The sequence below is a fragment of the Dryobates pubescens genome, chromosome 27, assembly GCF_014839835.1.
Source record: "Dryobates pubescens isolate bDryPub1 chromosome 27, bDryPub1.pri, whole genome shotgun sequence".
Classification (NCBI taxonomy): domain Eukaryota; kingdom Metazoa; phylum Chordata; class Aves; order Piciformes; family Picidae; genus Dryobates; species Dryobates pubescens.
In genome coordinates this window covers 6654980-6679350 of record NC_071638.1, presented here as the reverse complement: position 1 = coordinate 6679350, position 24371 = coordinate 6654980, and the positions used below count along the sequence as shown (strand labels likewise).

Here is a 24371-nt window from a genome sequence, read left to right as displayed (position 1 = left end):
TGCCTGTGGACAATTCATTCACCCCTTTTTTCCTCCTTATTGCCTACAACAGGATGCTGAACCAAATCCATCTTCCCTTTATGTTTTCTTTCAGAATTAGCTATTTTGCATATTGTGTCTTCCCTGATTCTTGTTTTCCAGAAGGAAGACTTAGACTATGTATAAATAACTCCAGAAGTAAACACATAACTGAAATACAGAAAACTAGAGGTTTATCAGCTGATCAGTTGCTCTTGTTATCTCACCTCTTCAGAGAAAAGAGCAGGGAGAAAAATGTGCAGGCAAACCTGAATGATTCATGCAGGCAGGACTCCCAGTGCCAAAGTCTTTTGGGGGGTTGTAGCCTTCTGTCTGAAACATACATGGAACTGCAGGGACCTTGGCAGATGGGACAACCTTTTTCCTCTTTGTCAGTCTCTTTTCTCTCCTCCTGTTAGCGGTTTATCTGGGTGTATTGGGTTTGGCTGAGCTGGAGTTACAGAATCCTCTCCAGGGACGTCAACACTACCACCTCCCTGGGCAGCCCATTCCAGCAGGCAACCACTCTTTCTGTAAGAAACTTCTTCCTAAGATCAAGCCTAAACTTTCCTCTACGCAGCTTGCGATTGTGTCTTCTTGTTCTACTGCTGGTTGCCTGGGAGAAGAGACCAACCCCCACCTGGCTACAACCTCCCGTCAGGTAGTAGTAGATGGCAATAGGGTCTTCCCTGAGCCTCCTCTTCTTCAGGCTAAACAACCCCAGTGCCCTCACCCTCTCCTCATAGGGCTTATGCTCCAGACCCCTCTCCAGCTTTGTTGCCCTCACTTGACACGTTTGAGCAACTCAGTTAATTAGTTAACTCAGTTAATTCTCCCCAGAGCATCTTTCTAGTGCTGTGTTTTGCAGTGCTGTAGCTGGGTGTTGACGACATAGCAGTGTTTTGGCTACTGCTGAATACCCAGGCTGTGCTTTTCCAAGATTTCCCCACCCCAAGAGTACATTGAGGGGTGGGCAGGATCTTGGGAGGGGACACAGCTGGGCCAGCCGACCCAATTTGGCCAAAGGGGTATTCCATGCCATATGACATCAGCTCACATATAAGAACTAAATGAAGGCATCTGTCCCCCAGAGCAACCACTACACACAGAGCCTTGCTTCCTGGGCATGACCAACCACTGTGTGTTGATGGGAAGCAGAGAATAATATCTCTTTTTGCCCTTGCTTCCACATGCAGCCTTTTACTTGTGCTTATTTATTATTAAATTGCTTCTACCTTACTACTGGCTTTTGTTATATTTTTCCCCTCTGCCCTGTCCATCTAAGCAGGGGAGCGATGCAGCAGCGTTGGTGGGCATTTGACCCCCAGCCAGGGCCAAACCACCACACTGGGTTGGGTTGGAAGCCACAGTACCACTGGCACCTCAGTCTTGGCTGTGCATAACTCCAGTCATGAGATGTGGAGGAAGGTTGTGAAACTTGGTTGTGAAAGCAAGCTCCTGGCAACTCATATCCCAAGCACTTCAGAAACTAGCTTTCAGCTACTTTCAAATTTTTGAGGCTTGAACAAAGATGCCGTGACTAATATTTTAATACATGTAGATTAACATATTGGAGTGAATAGAAACTAAAATTTGCAATATGCCTGCCAAAGTAATTGTTACCAAGATTCACCTTATAACAAAAGCTCTAAGCCACAATTGCCATGTGCTTTTTATTTTTCAAGGCAAATTTCTCTGGTCAGATTTAAGATACAGCACCATCTTATGGATATTTCTGTATACATTAACAAGTGCAACTGTTTCTCTGCTGGCAAAAATATTTCTTTGCCAATAAGACATAGCAAGGCAGAGTTATCTGTCACTGTGCTTTTTCTATAAATATGAAAAGTCAGAATGAGCTCTGGGAAAACGAAAAGACATTGCTCTGACACACTTACATTTGCAAATTTTCCATTTAAATACCAAGTCGCTGGCCAGGATGTGGATTATTCACAGGATTCCAGTATCACAGCTTCCAATAAGCACTAAAATTCCATGGAAGAGATATCAAAACACTTGACTTTCACTTCTTAATCATGATATTAAAGAAAATACTTTTAAGTCTCATTTTATTTGTGTTTTGGTTTCTGGGCCATTAAGATGAGGTAGAGTTCACATTATCAAGATTTTCTCTGACATTTTAAATAATACTGAGTATAGTTTTTTGCTTATATTTCCATGATGGTATAAAGTTGTTTCTATTTTGATGATTCCAGAAGCTCCAGGGGAAAAAAAACCAAACCAAACCAAAACAAAACAAAACAAAGCAAAACAAAACAATAAACATTAAAGTAGCAAGTACTGGCAATGCTGTTCTCCAGTTTAACTCTCCACTATTTGAGAGATCCTCTAATTGAAGGAGGTGTAAATGCTCACTTTCACATAGAATAGAATAGAATAGAATAGAATAGAATAGAATAGAATAGAATAGAATAGAATAGAATAGAATAGAATAGAATAGAATCAACCAGGTTGGAAAAGACCTCCAAGATCATTGAGTCCAACCTATCATCCAACACTATCTAATCAACTAAACCATGGCACCAAGCACCCCATTCAGTCTCATCACAGTATCACAGTATCACCAAGGTTGGAAGAGATCTCAAAGATCATCAAGTCCAACCTGTCACCGCAGACCTCATGACTAGACCATGGCACCAAGTGCCACATACAATCTCCTCTTGAACACATCCAGGGATGGTGACTCCACCACCTCCCTGGGCAGCCCATTCCAATGACAAATGACTCTCACTGTGAAGAACTTTCTCCTCACCTCAAGCCTAAACTTCCCCTGGTGCAGCTTGAGACTGTGTCCCCTTGTTCTGGTGCTGGTTGCTGCAGAGAAGAGACTAACTCCCTCCTGGCTACAACGACCCTTCAGGTAGTTGTAGACAGCAATGAGGTCACCCCTGAGCCTCCTTTTCTCCAGGCTAAACAATCCCAGCTCCCTCAGCCTCTCCCCATAGGGCTTGTGCGCAAGGCCTCTCCCCAGCATTGTTGCCCTTCTCTGGACGTGTTCAAATGTCTCAATGTCCTTCTTAAACAGAGGGGCCCAAAACTGGACACAGGACTCAAGGTGTGGCCTAACCAATGCAGAATACAGGGGCACAATGACTTCCCTGCTCCTGCTGGCCACACTATTCTTGATGGAGGCCAGGATGCCATTGGCCTTTTTTGCCACCTGGACACACTGCTGGCTCATGTTTAGGCAGCTGTCAATCAGCACCCCCAGGTCCCTCTCTGTTTGGCAGCTCTCCAGCCACTCTGACCCCAGCCTGTAGCTCTGCATGGGGTTGCTGTGGCCAAAGTGCAGCACCTGGCACTTGGACTTGTTGAATGCCTCCAGTGATGGTGACTCCACCACCTCCCTGGGCAGCACATTTCAATGGCCAATCACTCTTTCTGTGAAGAACTTCTTCCTAACATCCAGCCTAAACCTCCCCCGGTGCATCTTGACACTGTCCTCTTGTTCTGGCGCACTTCATGCATTTTAAGTCATAAGTATCATAGAGTCTTTTGCATAAGTAAGAGCCAGACTCTACCCTTTTTTTTTCTTTCCAGCAGCACTACAGAAAAATTAATTTCCTTTTTTTTTGCCATTTGTCACACAGCGAACAAAGCAATAACTGAGTTTAATACCTTGCTAAAGTATGATATAGAAGCATGAAAGACATTGAATGCTCCAACTCATCAATAGTGATCGTGTATGCAACCCCTGATTCTCTCTACTAATGCAGATCTGATTACAGGGAAAGGGCACATTATCCCTTAAAAAGAAGACCTTTGGGGACCAGCATAAGCATGTGTTTAACCCATAAATGTGGATTTCAGTCTCACTAAACTCAACAGTTTTGTAGGCATTTTCTTCACTAGGGTTAAGTTTATGTGCAAAACAAAATACCTTCCTGAATGGTGGAATTGTATGTAGGATTTATGTCTGTGTGTGCATAGCATACAGAAGTAGTTTAAATTATGTTATTGTTGTCCATTATGTTTATTTTAAATATATCTAAAATTGCAAGCATCCTGGCAATTCAGTAGCAATATTGAACATACAGTGAAAACCTGGGAGCTTTGAAACATTATTTCCAAAATTACTTATGTTTAGGAATTTTTTTCTCTCTAGGAAGCATGTCCAAGTGCCAGGTGCTGCACTTTGGCCACAACAACCCCATGCAGAGCTACAAGCTGGGGTTGGAGTGGCTGGAGAGCTGCCAAACAGAGAGGGACCTGGGGGGGGTTGATTGACAGCCACCTAAACATGAGCCAGCAGTGTGCCCAGGTGGTCAAGAAGGCCAATGGCATCCTGGGCTGCATTAAGAATAGTGTGGCCAGCAGGAGCAGGGAAGTCATTGTGCCCCTGTACTCAGCACTGGTTAGGCCCAGTCCTGTGTACAGTTCTGGGGCCCTCAATTTAAGAAGGATATTGAGACACTTGAACGTGTCCAGAGAAGGGCAACGAGGCTGGGAGAGGCCTCGAGCATAAGCCCTATGAGAAGAGGCTGAGAGAGCTGGGGCTGTTTAGCCTGGAGAAGAGGAGGCTCAGGGGAGACCTTATTGCTCTCTACAACTCCCTGAAGGGAGGTTGTAGCCAGGAAGGGGTTGGTCTCTTCTCCCAGGCAACCAGCAGCAGAACAAGAGGACACAGTCTCAAGCTGTGCTGGGGGAAGTTTAGGCTTGAGGTGAGGAGAAAGTTCTTCACTGAGAGAGTCATTAGCCTTTGTAATGTGCTGCCCAGGGAGGTGGTGGAGTCACTGTCCCTGGAGGTGTTGAAGAGGGGATTGGACGTGGCACTTGGTGCCATGGTTTAGTAATCATGAGGTCTGTGGTGACAGGTTGGACTCAATGATCTTTGAGGTCTTTTCCAACCTTATTGATTGTGTGATTCTATAATAGGTAGAACAAGCAGTACTGACTGATAAAATATGACTTTGTAAGAACTGGACAGAAGGCTCTACAAATTGCTGTATCCTTGCAGCCTTCCTGAAATGTCACCACTGAGGGGCATAGAAAGGAAAAGAAAAAAAGGGTTTTTTTGTTTTAGGCCATTAAGAAGTTGCTGGCTTCTTCCATGCTGGCCTATTCCTGTACAGCTTTGTGTTTTAAAGAAAATGTTTTAAACTCCACTGGAAACTAATGGGCAGCCAGTGCAGTATGTTGATAATGGGTAACAGCACTGAGGCTTCACATTGAAACAGTAAGCTTTGCAGTTTGGGCTGGGTGCCCTCTGCTACATGGGGTGCTTCCTGTGTCCAGAGGTCCAACCCAGTGGGCGGACACAGGAAACTAGGTATTTCCTACCATGATACTTTGCACCACTATAAGATCCAGCGCGGGGTCTGGCACTTCCTCTTTCTTCCTCGCCACCACCCGGTAACTGGGGGAGATGTCTCCTGGCCACGGGCCTGGCTAAGCCCAAGGCCATGGGGGGATGGGCAGTCTCAGATCTGGCCAGCTGAGACTAGCCTAGCAGTGGTGGGGGGAAGAAGGAGCCCTGGTGTCTTGGGTGTACCCTCAGGTGGGGATGGGATGTTCCCGGGTCTGCTTTGGGATCTTTCTTTGTCACTGCATTTCTGGCTCTCTGTAAACAGTCACTGCTTTCTGTTTAAACTTTCCATCACTTTTGCAATCCGTTTGTCTGAGTTGTTATTTTGCCCGTGGCGGGGAGGGGGTCTGCCTCAGCCCATCACATTCTCAGTAGCAGAGGATGGTTGCGGTGGGGAGGGGGTCTGCCTCAAACCCACTACAGTCACAATATCACCAGATGATTAGGGAGGTGGTGCTGGAGATCAAAAATCAGCTGACAAAACCTAGTATTCCCATGGCAGGCGAATTTGGCATAATTCCTGTCATTTCGTATTGCTACCTTTCCATTCAATACCAATCTCATTGCCATGATTTAGCAATCATCTCCAAAGGCTGTAAACTGAAACACTGATTGCAAGACACAGGACAGCAAAAAGAAATTTTCTTTGTATTTGTTGTTTGCCTTTGGAATTAGTTCAATGCAAATATTGAAACACATTCAATATGAAGAAAATGTGCCCCCTCCTGCTTTCATTATCTGTTGCTAAGTGAAATATATTTCAATAAACTTGTGTTGAAGCACATGCTTCAATCTAGGCCTGGGCTGGTTTTTTCAAATTAGTTTTTGCAGAAAAAAACCCCAACCCAGAATTAAATTTAAAAAGCTGAATTAACTGGAAAATGTACTTGGCAAATGGCCACTTTACTTAAAATATCTGTTATATGTAGGGAAAGGGAAAGGGAAAGGGGAAGGGGAAGGGGAAGGGGAAGGGGAAGGGGAAGGGGAAGGGGAAGGGGGAGGGGGAGGGGGAGGGGGAGGGGGAGGGGGAGTGGGGGGAGTGGGGGGAGGGGGAGGGGAGGGGGAGGGGGAGGGGATGGGGAGGGGAGGGGAGGGGGAGGGGAGGGGAGGGGAGGGGAGGGGAGGGGAGGGAAGGGAAGGGAAGGGAAGGGAAGGGAAGGGAAGGGAAGGGAAGGGAAGGGAAGGGAAGGGAAGGGAAGGGAAGGGAAGGGAAGGGAAGGGAAGGGAAGGGAAGGGAAGGGAAGGGAAGGGAAGGGAAGGGAAGGCAAGGCAAGGCAAGGCAAGGCAAGGCAAGGCAAGGCAAGGCAAGGCAAGGCAAGGAAAGGCAAGGAAAGGCAAGGAAAGGAAAGGAAAGGAAAGGAAAGGAAAGGAAAGGAAAGGAAAGGAAAGGAAAGGAAAGGAAAGGAAAGGAAAGGAAAGGAAAGGAAAGGAAAGGAAAGGAAAGGAAAGGAAAGGAAAGGAAAGGAAAGGAAAGGAAAGGAAAGGAAAGGAAAGGAAGGGAAAGGAAATATTATCTTTTTTCATACATATGTCCTTACTTTTGAAGTAAATGCAAGAACCACTTATCTGGTAAATGCCTCCAGTGCTCCTTTCAGCTCACTACCAGGCAGAAGGTTGGTAGCTCCACAAAAATCATATTAGATCTTCATTCAAGACATAAATCAAATTCTCACCAGTCCTGGATGATAAGAAGAGTGAATTTATGACATTCTCCCCAACAGAGTCACCAGGACAATACAAACACAGTTCCAGTAATGACAGTAGAAAGACGAAAAGCGCTGTAGCCAATGTAACACTGTAAAAGGTTGTATACAGACAAATGCAGTAGTGCCAAGCACAAGTTCTTGGAAATTCAGGATCTCAAATAATAGAATCGAATCAACAAGGTTGGAAAAGACCTCAAAGATCATCAAGTCCAACCTGTCACCTAAGACCTCATGACTACTAGACCACGGCACCAAGTGCCACGTCCAATCCCCTCTTGAACACCTCCAGGGACGGCAACTCCACTGCCCCCCGGGCAGCTTTTAAAATCAGTGGATCTGAAAAAATGTAGACTCTCACTGCACTCTTTTTTAAGCATCTCCAGTTTGACAGGTCATTAAAGTACAGCCAGTTCAACTTCCTTCCACAGGTCAAAGGGCAGGGTGTTTTAGGAGGGGTGGAGGAATATGAAAGCTGATTTCACACACAATATACGAACTGCAGTTGATAAAGTTAGAGACAACATACCCAGATACTATTAAGATTGTGGCAAATTGCAGAAATACACAACTTCATGTCGCAATAAAAAAGTTCTCAGAGAAAGGAACTGTTGGGTCACCTGTGAGGAACAAACTGAACTGTATTAAATCTGCACCAAATCTGTACTAAAACAAATGTATTGAGATCAGACCTTCACCTAATTCAAGGTGTATGTTAGAGGGCCAAGAGGCTGAAAGACTAAGAAAGAAGAAATTTTTCACATGGTGATGCAGAGAAAGAGTGCAATATCACTTCCACTTACATGGTTGAAATTACTGGGCTGATTCAAGACAAAACCTAAAGAAATATTTCATTGAAGTCTAGCTATGGAATAGCAATTTTAAAATGAGTTATTAAAAATGGTTCCAGCATGCTAGGCCTAAACATACCCCCCTCCAGGAAGGCTATAAATCCAGGCACTAACAAGGTTTCTCTTATCCATTTAAAAAAGATTATGTTCTGGCATATCCAACTAGTAACTTCATTCAAGTTCAAATGCTAGGCAGAGGAGCCTGTGGAAAACGAATGCAGAGAAGCTCACTGAAGTGAAAAAAAAGGGCCTATTTCTGTCATCAGTGGACTTTAAAACAAGTCCTAACTTATCAGGATTTATATTCAAAACACAGACAACTGCCTTCAATCAGAAGGCTTTTGAAAGAGATATAATCACAGTGGCAAACTTTCTGACCTTCCAGAGAGCAGTCTTCAAGTATGCTTGGCTCTATCTGTATGCTCTGTAATGTTTTTCTGTACATAAACCACTCACAAGGAATTCTTCTAGAAGAAAATACATCAAATTCAAGCTTATACATAGGCATCTGAGCACATTTTGACCGCCCAAGTACTCAAAAGGCAGATTTCAACTCTGACAGCAGGGATTCTTTTTGATTTGACCATATGCTGTGAAAGGGCTGCCAATGTGTTCAAACTTACTCCCTTCATCACAAAACAGAAAACTACCATCTATCACTCTGTAGTTAATTAATCACTTATGGACACACAGGAATCTGAGTTCACACATGAAACAAAATTAACAGGATCATAACGACCTCAAAATATTGTTAAATATTGCAGGCTTGTGTAGTGAGAGTAGGATGAAGTGGAAAGGCTGAGCCCCCCCTGCATCTGTGTTATCACTCTCCCCACCTCAGTTCTACTCTCGTGATCACAGAGCTGTTCTCACTATCAACAGCACTGACCCTGCTTTGACTGAAGAGTGATGCCACATTTCTAACACAAGCAGAATGACATCAGTGGGTGCTCAGTTCACAGTGTTAGCAGAAAAAAAAGCTCTGACACCTGAAGGATTAGGACGATCACATGTCTGATCTTAACGTATTCTGTCTGTTCAGCATGACGTGGTAAGTCTGGCTTACATTTGAGACTGCTGCTTCATGAGGTTTACTACAAGAGGGAAGAAACAGGAATAATCAGAATTTACACCTCTTCCCTATGCAGAAAGATTGAGGAATCATGTAGCCCACAGAAAGGTGAGCAGAAGGAAAATAATTCCTTTTTCATATAAAATCCTTTTATAAGTAGGGAGGGAATAAACTTTTCTCCATGTTCACTGCACACAGACGAGACTAATAGGTTTAAATTGCTCAGGGACATGGTGTAGACTTCAGTGGCTCCGAGCTCATCACTGCCAAAAGGTTGAAAACTTCTTCTCTTGCACTTTCTTGCATCTCCCAGCCACTATCCCTTCTCGTTCCTGTCTGGCTCTTTGCAGGACTGGGATCAAGTGCAAAGGCAATGCTGAAGGGAAAAGAAGAATGAGACACTTATCTCCTTTGCTCCATTCCCCGAAGCACCTCTGGAGCACACCTGGCAGGAAGAGGGATAGGACTTGGCTCAATGCATGCCTGACCTCTGCTTGTCACAGAAAACATACACTGTACCCTGTGCTTCCTTTTCTACACTCTGTTACCAAGTGAAGAACCAGATGAGTGCCCCTTTGCAAGCATCTTTCATATGCAGCATATAAAGATGAACATCACGGTTTTTTCCAGATAAGCCCCTCTTGCACACAGAGAGATTTCCCTCAGTGTCTTTCACCTCAGCTCAGAGAAAGGTCTTAAGGTCTGCCCTTCTCTAGACTGAGTAGAACAGCTCCCATAGGTAAAGGAGTAGAGGTAAAGTGCTTTTGTCCTCCTGCATGCCCAGGAATTGAGAAAACAGTGCAGGGTGAGATGGGACAGCATTTGGGATTTTTTGAGCAGCAATAACAGGGGCTAGGGTGCATGCTCCCATGCATGGCACAAGATTCTAGAATTACAGGCTTAGACTAACATTAGCTTTCTGAATTCAAAGAGTTCATTGTTGGAACTGTTTACCTAGGAAGATGAAATACTAGAAAGTACTAAGGTTAGATAGCATAAATCACAAATTAGTTAGGTGTAGCAGGTCTTATCTGGGAGCAGAAGTGCAACCCCAGAAAATTCTTAAGACATTTTTTTGAGCCTACTTTCTATTATTATTTATAGACCTAAACAGGGCTTAAGCAAGCACATTGCTCTGGAGATGTGACAGGATCCACTGGAACTCACAAGCAATGTGTCACACATGTTGCATCTGTTATCACCCCCTAAAAGAAACTACATTCCACTACGTTGCTCACAAGACTCAACACCACTCACATCAGCAAGGTGTGTGTCATCTGGGCTTGCTGGGAAACCAGGTATTTTTTAAAAGCAGTAACAATCCCTAGTAAAAATAACACTACCTGTGTGTTAACCATAACCGCCAAAGTATTCATGTACTATAGGCTGGGTGTGGCTCTGAGCAACCTGATCTAGAGTGAGGTGTCCCTGCCCATGGCAGGGGGGTTGGGACTAGATGATCCTTGAGGTCCCATCCAACCCTAACAATTCCATGATTCTATAGCTAAACAACAGCTATGTTATGGCTCTGTACATTTCTTGAGGTTGCTAGCTCAGAAGTTAATTAAGATATAACAAGACTAACTCTAAGATTTCCACTGGCATTATTAAGCTAACAGGACAATAGACCCTGTGATGTGTATGGTCCTAACATCCTTTGCCAATAAAGACAGGTTGCAGGGTAGAGAGGCTTCTTCTTGCCACAAACATTCCTTTAAGAAAAATGGATTTGGATATTTATTAAGAACTTTAAAGGATATATTAATGTAATTTTTCGCAAGCTCACACTGAAAAATCAGATTGCCTTAGATACTCAAGCTTAAGATGCAGGGAGCACCACATTACAGACACAAGGCTACCCTGAATCAAGTTAATTATGAAATCTCCATTTTTTAGTGTATCTTTTAGTACTAAATGATGATGTGACATAGATTTTAAACTGGCCTCTTAACAACAATCTGCACATTACACTGATGCTGCATAGCTTGTGAGTAATGCAATGTCTCCAAAATATCAGAGACATATGATTAGTATTTTCTCATATATTCCTGTACATTTACATACATATGTAAGAACTAACCCTCAAGTACAAAACTGGAAACTATGCATGGAAATACTTGGATCTAATAGAATAGAATAGAATAGAATAGAATTAACCAGGTTGGAAGAGACCTTCGAGATCATCGTGTCCAACCTATCATCCGACACCACCTAATCAACTAAACCATACAACCAAGCATCCTGTCAAGCCTCGCCCTGAACACCCCCAGCGTCGGCGACCCCACCACCTCCTCAGGCAGCCCATTCCAATGGGCAATCACTCTCTCTGTGATTTTCTTTATATGAATCAGCTATTAACATTACTTACCATGGTCATCTGCCCCTTTGGACTCACCTGAGGAGAGGATGGGAAATTCTCTTAAGGGCTAGAAAAGCTAGTTAAGAATGACTCTTGCAGATGATCTTTATTCCTCCCTATGCTCTTACTTAAGACCTTTCCAGCTCATGAACACTGACATCCAGTTCTGGCACAGCAAAAGAAAATACCAGTGCAAGTTTTTCACAGTATCACAGTACCACCAAGGTTGGAAGAGACCTCAAAGATCATCAAGTCCAACCTGTCACCACAGACCTCATGACTAAACCATGGCACCAAGTGCCACGTCCAATCCCCTCTTGAACACCTCCAGGGACGGTGACTCCACCACCTCCCTGGGCAGCCCATTCCAATGATGAACGACTCTCTCAGTGAAGAGCTTTCTCCTCACCTCAAGCCTAAACCTCCCCTGGTGCAGCTGTGTCCTTTTTCTCCACAAGTTCACGATATGCAAACAAAGGTGGTCACAGTGGGTAGGACAAAGGGAAAGAGTACTTCACCCACCACTCAGTGTTGCCTGGGGCAGTATACTCCCATGATAAGGCAATTACAAAGCAGCCTAGAACCGTCAGTGTCATGTCTGGCTTTGCTTATGACTGACTTACAAATAACATAAGGTGAGACTTTTGCTTAATTACATAATTTGGCAATCCAAAGCATTAGGGGAAAATTGTACAAGAAGTGTCTAAACTGACAATGCACTGCATGAAGCTAAAACTCATTACTGTGAGCTACTGAGCCACAGAATAATAATGAATTTTATGACCAAATGACAGTTTATAAATGACTTGCAAGGCACTGATTCTATAAGAGGAAACCTTTACTGAGAATAAATATACTGTTATGCACCTTATTTTTAGTCATGTATCTTCCCAAGCACAGGATTTGAAGACATAGCTAAAATCTTAATCTGCATCTTGAAGTCTTGAAAATATTAGATCAGTTCAGAACTGCGTTTTCCACCACTATGTTTCTGCTTCTTTTATTCCCTAACTAAAAGGCTTTATTGACAAAATCCTCATTTCATTGACATAAAAAAGAGCAATTCAGTTCTTAATGCCATTTTGTTAAAATAAATATGCTCTACAACTAAATTAGGCAAAATATAACATCTAGACAGAAAAGAACCTACACTTGAATGAGTGTAATTGTAAATAAATCTGTGCTGAGGTTGGACAAAGTGAAGCAAGAGAAGGGCAACGAGGCTAGTGAGAGGCCTTGAGCACAAGCCCTACGGGGAGAGGCTGGGGGGGCTGGGATTGTTTAGCCTGGAGAAAAGAAGGCTCAGGGGAGACCTTATTGCTGTCTACAACTACCTGAAGGGTGGTTGTAGCCAGGAGGGGGCTGGTCTCTTCTCTCAAGCAACCAACACCAGAACAAGAGGACACATTCTCAAGCTGCACCAGGGGAAGTTTAGGCTAGAGGTGAGGAGAAAGTTCTTCACTGTGAGAGTCGTTCGCCATTGGAATGTGCTGCCCAGGGAGGTGGTGGAGTCACTGTCCCTGGAGGTGTTCAAGAGGGGATTGGACGTAGCACTTGGTGCCATGGTTTACTCATTAGGTCTGTGGTGACAGGTTACAGTATCACAGTATAACTAAGGTTGGAAGAGACCCCAAGGATCATCAAGGCCAACCTGTCTCGACAGACCTCACGACTAGAGCATAGACTTGATGATCTTTGAGGTCTCTTCCAACCTTGGTGATTCTGTGCGTGTGTGTGTGAAAAATACAAACAAAATGCATTTGGTTAGATTATCTTAACGAGAGCTAATAAATTGCTTTTCATTGTTGTGTTTGGAGTTTTCTAAGCTTACAGGCATTTGAATATAATGTTCTACATTGACATTTGTGTACTTAACCAGCTGAGTAGCATTTGAACACAAGCATCTGAGGAATTCAGGGGCAAGCTCTGACTGATCCTTACAAGTCTGATACCACCAATGTTTGATGGTATCATTATCAGTAAAGCACACAAGGGGAATTCGGAAAGGGTGGCTTTTCTGCTCTGCAGCAATGTTTAAAGCATAAAAGAAGACACTCTACATTTAAATGCACATGATGAAAAAATAGCACCAAGAAACAAGAGATACAGATCAAAAACTCCAATAGTGTTAGAGGAGAGTAGCTTCACAGGTTGGAAGCACAGAACTCCAAATAAAGGGTTGTTTTCAAAAGTGGCTGCAGAAGGTAAGAGCGTTCATCATAAGCTCTTAGATATGCTGATAGATATTGCCAATTCATTTTATCGATGCAGTCTAATTCCAAGTTGAGAACACTCTATTTTGAGCCTAGTGTGACAGGAAACAAAATCTAGATTGTTCTTGATTTTATCTTTATCCCCAAAATAAGGAGATACAAGGAAATTAGAGAAGGCCTGAAAGCAAAGCACAAGACTTTTGCAGCCTTGCTACAGGTCCTTTGCAGGCAGCTCTAGAGGAGACATTTTTAAATTGATGTTTTAAGTGGTGGAACAAAGCAAATAGCACTCCTACCTTCAATAACAGTAGGAAGAAAGAACTACAGGCTGGTCAGTTTCACCTTGATCCCTGGGAAGGTGACAGAGCAAATCCTGGAAAGTGTTTCCAAACATATTGAAAACAAGAAAGTTACAGAGTAGCCAGCATGTATCCATGGAGGAGAAAACACAGCTGACCAACCGGATAAGGCTTCTACGACCAGACGACTGGCTTGATAGATGAAAGCAGTGGATGTTGTTTATTATGACTTCACCCAGGCTTTAAACACTGTCTCTTGTAACATCTTCATAGACAAACTGATGAAGTGCAGGCTAGGAGAGCATGCAGTACAGTGAGAACTGATTGAACTATCTGTCTCAGAGGGTTGTGATCAACAGCACAAAGATCACCTGGAGGCCAGTCAGTAATAGCGTATCTGGAGACTGATACTGGGATCAATACCATTCGACATCTCCATTAGTGACCTGCATGATGGGACAGAGGATATCCTCTAACAGTTTGCAAACACCATGAACTTGGGAGGAATGGCTGATATGCCACACAGTTGCGTGACTGTTCAGAATGACCTCAATAGGTTGGAGAAAATGGCAAAGAGGAACCTCAAGAAGTTCAGCAAAGGCAGTTGTGAAGTCCTGTACCAGAGAGGGACCTGGGGGTGCTGATTGACACCTGACTGAACATGAGCCAGCAGTGTGCCCAGGTGGCCAAGAGGGCCAATGGCATCCTGGCCTGTATTAGGAATAGTGTGGGCAGCAGGAGCAGGGAAGTCATTGTGCCCCTGTACTCTGCATTGGTTAGGCCACACCTTGAGTACTGTGTCCAGTTCTGGGCCTCTCAGTTTAAGAAGGACATTGAGACACTTGAACATGTCCAGAGAAGGGCAACAAGGCTGGGGAGAGGCCTTGAGCACAAGCCCTATGAAGAGAGGCTGAGGGAGCTGGGATTGTTTAGCCTGGAGAAAAGAAGGCTCAGGAGAGACCTCATTGCCCTCTACAACTACCTGAAAGGTGGTTGTAGCCAGGAAGGGGTTGGTCTCTTCTCTGTAGCAACCAGCACCAGAACAAGGGGATGCAGTCTCAAGCTGTGCCAGGGGAGGTTTAGACTCGAAGTGAGGAAAAAGTTCTTCACTGAGAGAGTCATTCATCATTGGAATCGGCTGCCCAGGGAGGTGGTGGAGTCGACGTCCCTGGAGGTGTTCAAGGGGAGATTGGACGTGGCACTTGGTGCCATGGTTTAGTCATGAGGTCTGTGGTGACAGGTTGGACTTGATGATCCTTGGGGTCTCTTCCAAGCTTGGTGATACTGTGATACTGTGATACTGTGAAACCCTCCCCTGCACCAGTACAGGCTGAGGGCTGGCTACATAAATACCTTATGGAGCAGGGCACACAGGGACAGACACTTCTCAGTGGTACCCAGGGAAGGACGAAAGGTGATGGGCACAAAATGAAATACAGGAAATCAATTCCATTAAATAATTAGTAAAAGTTGTTTGGTTTTGGGTTGGGTTTTGTTTGTTTGTTTGTTTGCTTGTGTGTTTGTGGGTTTTATGGGTTGTGGTTTTTTGGTTTTGTTTTTGGTGGTTGGTTGGTTTGTTTGTTTGTTTTACTGAGAGTGGTCAAACACTAGCACAAGTTGCCCTGAGATATTGTGGAGTCTCCACTCTACCAAATATTAAAAATCTGATTGGACTTGGCCCTGAGCAGTCTGCTAGAGGTGACCCTGCTCTAGCAGCTGGAATAGATGATCTGAGAAGGTCCCTGCCAATCTCAACAGCTCTGTGATTCTGACATGAAGCATGAAGGAAGATAAGAGATACCTTACCACCCAAAAAAAAGTGCAGGCAGCTATTGGAACAAACTCTTTCTATAAAAAGGAGTCATGTAATATTATATATGAAAACATGAACATCCTGGCCATTATGCAGCAGTAGTTGTGAGATGACGCTGCTGAACTGAGCCATCACACTTAAGAATGGTTGGGACTTGACTGTTCTGAAGTTTAGGAGAGTTCATATCCCAATTAGTGCACTAATCCCAATTCTTGCACTAAGAAAATGTGACGAAAGATGTTCAATAGCTTGATATTAACACTTTTCCCTGACTGCTTTTCTGCATTTCACAAATGTTAAGAACATGAGCTAATTGTATAAATAACTCACCTATTTTTATGACTGCTACACTTAGCACCCAAACTTGGCAGAAAGCTCTTGTGTTTGTCAGCATGACCCTCCCTCAGCGCTCCACTTCCTTCCCCTGGCAGAGATTCAGAGGCAGAATCCAGACTCTTCATGCACCATGGTGCCACCTAGCAAGCAGCCACTGCCCGCATCAGGAGTCATGTCACCTTTGGGAAGCTGGCTCACTCAGGAGATAACTGTCAGCTTGAGAGATCCTTTCCTGAATCTCCTATGGGAGAACTGGGTACTTCAAAACAGTGGTAATGGACTAAAGCCTTTCACCACTCTAAACCCAGCCCAGCTCACACAGTGAGAATTGGGTAGGCCAGTGCAGTCTGTTGACTTTCCATTCAGGGCTTGGAAATGTCAGCACTGAGTGGGCAGAGGCATAGAGCTATGTGGACAGAGCCTCAGTTGCCATTGTTTTAAAGCAGCATACAGGGACACTGCCTTCCTGTGAACCAGTCCATCCCTTCAGCCTTTGCCCTCCTGACCGTTAGTCCTTCACTGTTCAATGCTTCCCATATGCTCCTGGTACCTGCACCACTGTGCATGGGTGCACAGGGAGCAAGAGAAGCACTTGTAGATCCACACGGAATCTAATGTGCTTTCCCTCCCTAAGGCTACTTTCCCATGAGGCCCTAACAGGATCCAGAAATGTAGCTTTCATATTGTAAAACCTTTTAAATTTCAGTTTAAAGAGTGATAGTGGTAGGCTTCCATAAGTTTTTCACAGCCTTAATTGTAATGATAACCATAGTGAATACGAACTTGGTTGGATCTGTAGATAGCCTGGGACAACAACTTCAGAGGGAACAAGCAATCTGTGGCAGCGGGCTCCCAAAAGAAGCATCGTGATGAGCAACACAGGCTTCTGCATCAGGTCACTCCCCATCTCGGAAAGCCAAGGTTTCGGCAGCTTCTTTTTCTGGGGCCATTTGAGATGCTTCTCGTTTCTTCTCCACTCTACATTGCAGAAGATGCCAGTGAGCTCGGTGGCGAGCAGTGCCGCGCCGTGCCGAGCACAGCCTCCGCTTCCCCACAGCATGGCGTTCCCCCGCATGTCTGAGCCAGGTGGCGAGCAGCGGGCGAGCCCCCCACGCTGTCCCGGACGCAGCTCTGGGCGCAGCCAGGCCAGCAGCTGTCAGGACCCGCAGGGTCCGAGCGACACAGCGCTGCTGCGCGGAGGCCAGAGCTCCCCCAGCCAGCACCAGCCCTCGTCGCTAGGAGCAGGGCTGCCGTGCCGCGCCGTGCCGCGCCATGCCGCGCAGCGCTGTGCCATGCTGTGCCAGGGCAGCTCCGGCGCAGCCTCTCTCGGACAGGCCACCTGCGGGCCGCTGCTCTCTCCGGGGCGGGTGGAGGTGTAAGCCCGGCCCCGCCTCCTCCGGGAGCCGTTCGGACCAATTCCCACGGCAACCCGGGCTCGACCCCCTTCCCAAACCCCGCCTCCCCTCCCCGCCTCCCCTCCCCGCCCGGCAGCGGTCGGAAACAGTCTGTGTGTAAACTCGACGTGTCCGGAAAGGTGTGCACCGCTCTCCGCCTCGCTCCGCGCCCGGCCGCGGGGCGCGTCCGCCGAGCGCGATGCTGGACCCTTCCTCCAGCGAGGAGGAGTCCGATGAGCTGCTGGAAGAGGAGCGGCGGGATGTGCTAGTGGCGGCAAGCGGCGGTTCCCCGCGATCGCTGCCGCCGCCGCCCCGGGACACACGGGGCAGGGAGGCCGGCGCGGCTAGGGCTGCCAGCCCTAGCCCCTCGGTGCTGAGCGAGGGCCGGGAGGAGCAGGAACGCCAGCAACGAGAGGAGCGGGAGAAGCGGCTCCGGCTGCAGCTCTACGTATTCATCGCGAGGTGCATCGCGCACCCCTTCAACGCCAAGCAGCCCACGGATATGGCCCGCCGGCAGCAGAAGGTGAGCCCCCGGCTCGCCGCTCTCGCCTCGCTCTCCGGGCTCCCACCGCCTGCTCTCGCCCCGAGCCGGCCCATCCCGTAGTCGCCCGCTGGCAAGTGCCGCGGTCCGGCTCGCAACAGGTTGACGGGGGCGGGGGTAGCCGAGCCGGGGCACGGCGTGGGGAGCGAACGGCAGCACCACGGCCGCAGGCGGTGTGAGGGCAGGGTGCTGTGAAGCGGGGTTCAACGCGGCTTCTCTAACTCTGCCCGTTTGCCAGGAAATGCAGGGGGAAAGTCTTTTGAGTGTTTCAGAGCTGCACTTAAAGTGACCGTGCGGAGGAACCGGGAACACAGTGCGGGCGTGCGGGCTGTCGGTCCATTTCGCAGTGGAGATGTTTCTGCTGCGCGGCGTTGCGTGATGGATGGGAGTTAAACCTCCCAGAGGTGCCTCGTGGAAGTCGTGTTCTGGCCGTCTGTATCCAAATCCAGCAAATTCAACCACAATACAGAGGTGGATGAGAAAACTCTTTTATTTCATTAATAATTAAGTGCGGTCTCCCTGTACAGAGAAAGAATTAACGTGCGATTAACACGCGTGTTTGTGATGAGAATGGCCTTCTAATGAAAGTTCACCGAAATTATTCTCTGCATTTCATATGTCAGAGACCAGCTCTTGAGAACTGGCAGTTATGTAGTAACAGTGCTCATTCTGCATTACCTTTGAGCTATTGAATAGGTAGAATAGTTTTGAAACAAGGTGCGTCATTCCCAGATCACCTCTTAAAAGCTCAGTTCTTGAAACATTTCATCTAGAACAAAACAGAACAAAACCCACTTAAAAAAAATGTTATTTCTCTAAAGCAAACAAACCTGAATCAGAACTGAAAAGAAATGGGAAAACAACCAAACAACCCTTCCCCATCACTTTCCAGAAGGATAGTGATAGGACACAAAAAGGAAGTGAGTTTCACTTGGCTTTTTATCATCTTGGTACTTCCCTATCTCAAAGGGTTTGTAAAATACAATGGTAAATGTTTTGAGGTGTCTTATAGCAGGCATAAATTCAGTAATTTGTGTTTAGTGAATTATCTGACAAGCTAACGTGGCAGTAATAATAATATCATTCCTGGAAGAACATTTTGTATTTTATTAGTGTTAGATACTTAAACTGTGAAGCCTGTATAAAATCATAGAATCACAGAATCAATAAGGTTGGAAAAGACCTCAGAGACTTCTTGTAAGAAGGGAGGCAAAGAAAATTTGGCAAAATGAGAATTTTCACTACCCCACTGAGGACTCCCCACCCCAAACCAGTCATCATAGAAATGATACTTTGATGGGATATCCATGGTGTCCTCTAAATGTGACTTCCCAATGGACAAAGCCAAAGCTGACCCCATGCAGTGTTGATATCACTCTAGGTTAAAGCAGGAGGCTTAGGAGTCTCCAGAGATAACACACCACAACCCTTTTGTGTGACCTGCTCCAGTGCTGCATTGCCCTCCTCTTGAAAATTTCCTCATCAGCTTCCCACTTGCAACCTGTAGCTATTACCTGCAGAAAATACTGAGCATTTAGAAGTTCTTGCTGATCTCAGTCACTAAGTATAGGAACTGCATTTTAAAAAGGACTACAGTATTAATTATTTTTTATTAGTAAGATGTATGAAAAGAGAACTGATGTGCAGCGAGTACAGAAATACGACAGTTGTGGATTTAAGTTGTGAATAATGAACAATAATGATTGGCAAAATTGACTTGATACCTAAAATAAAACTGTTAATTAATTAAGCTGTTTAGTATTTTATTGTGAACTCCAACTTTTGATTTCACTACTATATATATAAAGTTTGTATTCTTATCTTTAGGAATTTAACTGCAGAACGAGGATGATTTGTCCTTTGCTGGTCAGGAACTAGTATTTTTAAATAAGACATACCACAAAAAATGCATTCTTTCTAGGAGCTGCACTTCTCTCCAGAGGTAATGAAATGCACATAAACATCCTTCATTCTTATTTGACAATTTGATGTATTACCCAACAAATTACTGAGTATAGGGTAGCAGAACTGGTTCTGGGTTTTGAGAGTTCAGGAAAACTGCTCTGGTAGTTCAGAGTGGCTCAGAGCTATACAAAGGAGGCCTCTTTTGAGCTCTTGATTAATGCACTCTGTTATGCAAAGTGGGCCCATGTCACCCTTAGGAATGAGAAAGTGCTGCCACCTGTTTTACCTGTGTCCTGTACTAAGATACTTTTGGCTTTGTGATAGTCAGACTCATATTTCATAGGGTAAAAGTCTGTCTCATTTCCTGAATTAACTTTCTCACTGCTGAGATAGGATACAAATGCGGGCTGTCCCTTAATCTCTTATTCTCTTGCTTCACATCTGACTTTTGTGATGTGACTGGCTGTCCGTTTTGAGCCAGACTGTGATTTCTTACCTTTGTTATTTCACTGCAACCACTAACACAGCACACCCTGTGCATCATCAGTAGTAAGTTTCAAACCAGAACCTGTGCTGCTCTGTGGTCCCAACTCTCAGCCCAGTCTGCCTGTCTCTGGCTGTGCACTCTTCATAATGCTTTTGCACCAGCAGTCTTTCCGATAACCTAAGAATAGTATCCACCCTGCTTGAGAGCAGAAGTAATTTGTTCTTTCTGCCAGTTCATTTGGCATAAGACTGAGCAAATACTGCAGAATGTTTCTTCTTTAATGTGGAACATATTATCCAGTAAAGGAATGAGATGGAATTCACATATCAAATATCTTCAATTGCATTGCAAGATCAGTAAGGAAATCATTTACAATATGGCTGGCATCTTATGTTCTTGCTTCAGTACCAGTTTAAAATGTGCTGCATGGTATCTTGAAACCATCATACTTAATGGACTGAGTTCTACTAATTAGCATAAAGAATTTTAATTGCAGGCAGTGTTTCACCCCTCTGTTGTCCTTTTTCATCTTCCTTCTTACTAAGGAAAAATTGGCTCATCTCTATTCTGATAGATGAGATTAAACAAATAAATAAATAAATGTGGAGAAAATAAGAGAAACATCATTTTTCACCAGAGTCCATCCACTCTGCTAACTTGTTTTTAATGCCAAATTCATTGTAATTTAGCCCAGACTTTGCTGAAACACCTACTTTTAGCATCTGGCTGAATTTATTTATTTTTAATCTGTGGGATATGTAGTAGAAGTACTCTTCCTCTTTAACTGTTCAGAGTTAGTTGGTGGCCTGCTATTACATCCCGTCTTACTCTGGTTACTGATAGAATTGTGTTGGAGAAGGAATAAGCTAATATTGAACAGGTGGAACTGAAGCATGGCATGATTTTGCAAGGTAGGGTAACAGATCCTGAATAAGATGGAGTTAGTTTTCCAGGGAAGAACTAACATGTACTTAGTAACACATTTTCAACAGATGTTTATAGACATTGAGTCACCTATTTTCCAAACAGTTAGAGAAATGTTATTGCTTTGGTGCGTTACATGTTGTGCTTTATCAAGGAAGGTTTATCTGCCCCTGGTTTAAAAGAGACTTTTTTACTTCTTTGTAGTTTTCACTTTTTAAAATGAGCCCTCTAGAACATACTTCAGGTTGTTTCTTTTTCTGCCTGTCCATTCCTCTTCCTTTCTAGTCCAACAAAAGAGGAGAATAAGTAACTAATCTCATTCCTCTTTATTCTCTCCTGCCTCAAACCGAATCTCAAACCAGCAGACTGAATTTGTCCATGGAATGGGATTTGGATGGTGAAAAGAAATGCATTCCCTGTGTGGCTGCTGTCTCTCAGAAGTGGTGTATGTGAATGTACATAGTCACTGATTAGAGGTTGACCTTAGTAACTATGGTTTATACTAATCAGTTGTACACTTGTATGTACATATTTTGTTTTGCTCAAGGAGCATGTGCCAAAGGCATGTTCTATATCTGAGAATTAAAGTTCCTGGGGAAGGAAGGCAGAGTGAAATGCTACAATTAGGTAACAAAAGAGATGTCCTCCCAATATTTTTCTTCCTCAGCATTTTAAAATTCAGTAATCAGGTGGAAACACAGAAACTCAAAAGTGGAGAAGGAGCACTGCTATGCTAAACAAGGATTCATAGTGCTTGAAAGCCTTAGTATATCAAACCTGATAATTCAAGTTTTACTTTCATAGGTAGTAAGCAGTAGAAGTAACTGAGCTGACTATTTAGAAATAGTAACTAAATGAGTTTACTTTCTGAATACATGACAGCCTGTTTTCCTTCCATGTCTTCCCTGTCCACCTGCTCAGTTATGAGATCAAAACCATTTACTTCTAGTTAATTCTCAAAAGTAGGTGTGGTGATAATCAATGATTTATTTTCATCTGAAACCCACAAGTTTGTTCTTTCCTGTTCCTTGTACTTCACCTCTAAAGGGGAGTTTTGTACTGACAACATGTCCACTAAATATATTGCTTAAAGGGATAGATTTAATTCTCTGGATCACACCTTTATTCTTATTTTGTTTGTTTCTTGTGCTCCAAGTCCTACTTTTCCTTGCTTTTGAGCTACTTGTGTATCTATTTTTACTGACTGAGCATATTTTCAGAGAGAAAAATGGTCTCTTGTCTTCTGAGCCTCTGTAAGATAACATTTTTTCCACTGTTAAGATAACAAGGGAAGTGCCGTGGGTTAGATGTTTGGGTGGTATTGGATTGGTTGATGGGTTGGACGCGATGATCTTGAAGGTCTCTTCCAACCTGGTTTATTCTATGTATTCTATGTATTCTATGCATCCAAAGCCATTGAAACTTTAGAAATTCTAGATGTATTTCAGGGAAAGAGCTTTGCTATAAAATATGTCCATCTGGTCAAAATTCTGCGATAGAGCTTTCAAGAAAGGTGTCTTCCATCCCTATCCTCAGTGTTTCTTTTACAGGTTTAAGAGTTTTTGTGAAGTGTTTCAAGTCCTTTTAAGTCAAGTTTATTTGCCTCTTCGTTTTCCTCCATCACAAACACCTTGATAACGCTTTGACATAATGAGGAATGTTTTTGTTTTGAGCCAAGTACACAGCATTTTGGCAAATGCAGTTGGAGCCCATTAAGATAGTGGCCTACACAGCTCTATACCTGTTGAGACAAGATTATTCACAAATGGATCTTTTTACCCCAGACAGAGCATACCCTCATTCTGCCCCTGTACACTGCACTGGTTAGGCCACACCTTGAGTACTGTGTCCAGTTCTGGGCCCCTCAGATTAGGAAAGATGTTGACTTGTGGAACATGTCCAGAGAAGGGCAACAAAGTTGGGAAGGGGTTTGGAGCACAAGCCCTGTGAGGAGAGGCTGAGGGAGCTGGGGTTGCTTAGCCTGGAGAAGAGGAGGCTCAGGGGAGACCTTATTGCTCTGTACAACTACCTGAAGGGAGATTGTAGCCAGGTGGGGGTTGGTCTCTTCTCCCAGTCAACCAGCACAGAGGACACAGTCTCAGGCGGCACCAGGGGAGGTTTAGGCTGGAGGTTAGGAAGAAATTCTTCATAGAAAGAGTGATTGGCCATTGGAATGGGCTGCCCGGGGAGGTGGTGGAATCACCATCATTGGAGGTGTTTAGGAGGAGACTTGATGGGGTGCTTGGTGCCATGGTTTAGTTGATTAGATGGTGTGGGATGATGGGTTGGATGAGATGATCTTGAAGGTTTCTTCCAACCTGGTCTGGTCTGGTCTATTCTATTCTATTCTATTCTATTCTATTCTATTCTATTCTATTCTATTCTATTCTCAGGGAGAAAGTTCTTGCCTGCATTAGGAGAGTTGCTTACAATGGGCAGTTGAGTCAATCATGGTGGAAGAAATAGAATTGTAGAATTCAGTGGGTTGGAAGGGACCTTTAAAGGTTATCTAGTCCGACCCCAAATACTGAAGAGCGATGAGAGAAGCAGAGCCTTCTCTCTTACCCGCACCACTTCTGAAATGACACTCCATCTGAGTTTTGTTTTAATCTTAAATTCTGCTGCCCTGCCAGCTTAACACTGAGTAGAGTGTCTTAGCATAAAACTTGTCAGTGTGCAAGGTAAATGAGGCTTTGGTAAACAGCTATTTAAAAAATGGACATGTAGTGATAGTCTGCAAACAGCTTACTATGCTGAAAAATTCATCAGTCTCTTCTTTTCCTTGCTTGCTTTGTTTTCCGTGACTATTTTACCCATACTTGCCTGGGAAATTGGATTAATTTAAACTGATTATCTTTTTGAGGGGATAACTCTATATTTCTTTCTGAATGAGTGATCTCAGGTTGTTTCTTTCTGTCATCCTCAGTTTGACTAGCATTAGTAACTCTGCAGGAAAATATCCTGTTTAAAGTGCTTGAGGAAGACTACTCAAGCTTTTTCTACAGGTGAGCTGAGCTGAAGGGAGTTTGAAGGATCAGCTGGCTGTCACCATACCTGCAGGAACAGTACAGGGGCAAGGCTGCCTTGCATTTCACACCATTTGCAGACAGTTGCTACTCTCACATTATAT

The 24371-nt window shown here is 44.4% G+C and overlaps 1 protein-coding gene across 6 annotated transcripts in view; it reads left to right on the top strand.

Moving 5' to 3' along the window:
* The first annotated feature begins 17512 nt into the window (after positions 1-17512).
* CADPS2 (calcium dependent secretion activator 2) overlaps positions 17513-24371 on the top strand; it is a 366370-nt gene continuing 359511 nt past the window's right edge. For all 6 annotated transcript variants that reach the window (XM_054173945.1, XM_054173944.1, XM_054173942.1 and 3 more), the window contains exon 1: positions 17513-17907. In XM_054173945.1, the coding sequence (XP_054029920.1) occupies positions 17584-17907 (324 nt within the window). In that variant the 5' untranslated portion in view covers positions 17513-17583. The remainder of the gene's footprint in view (positions 17908-24371) is intronic.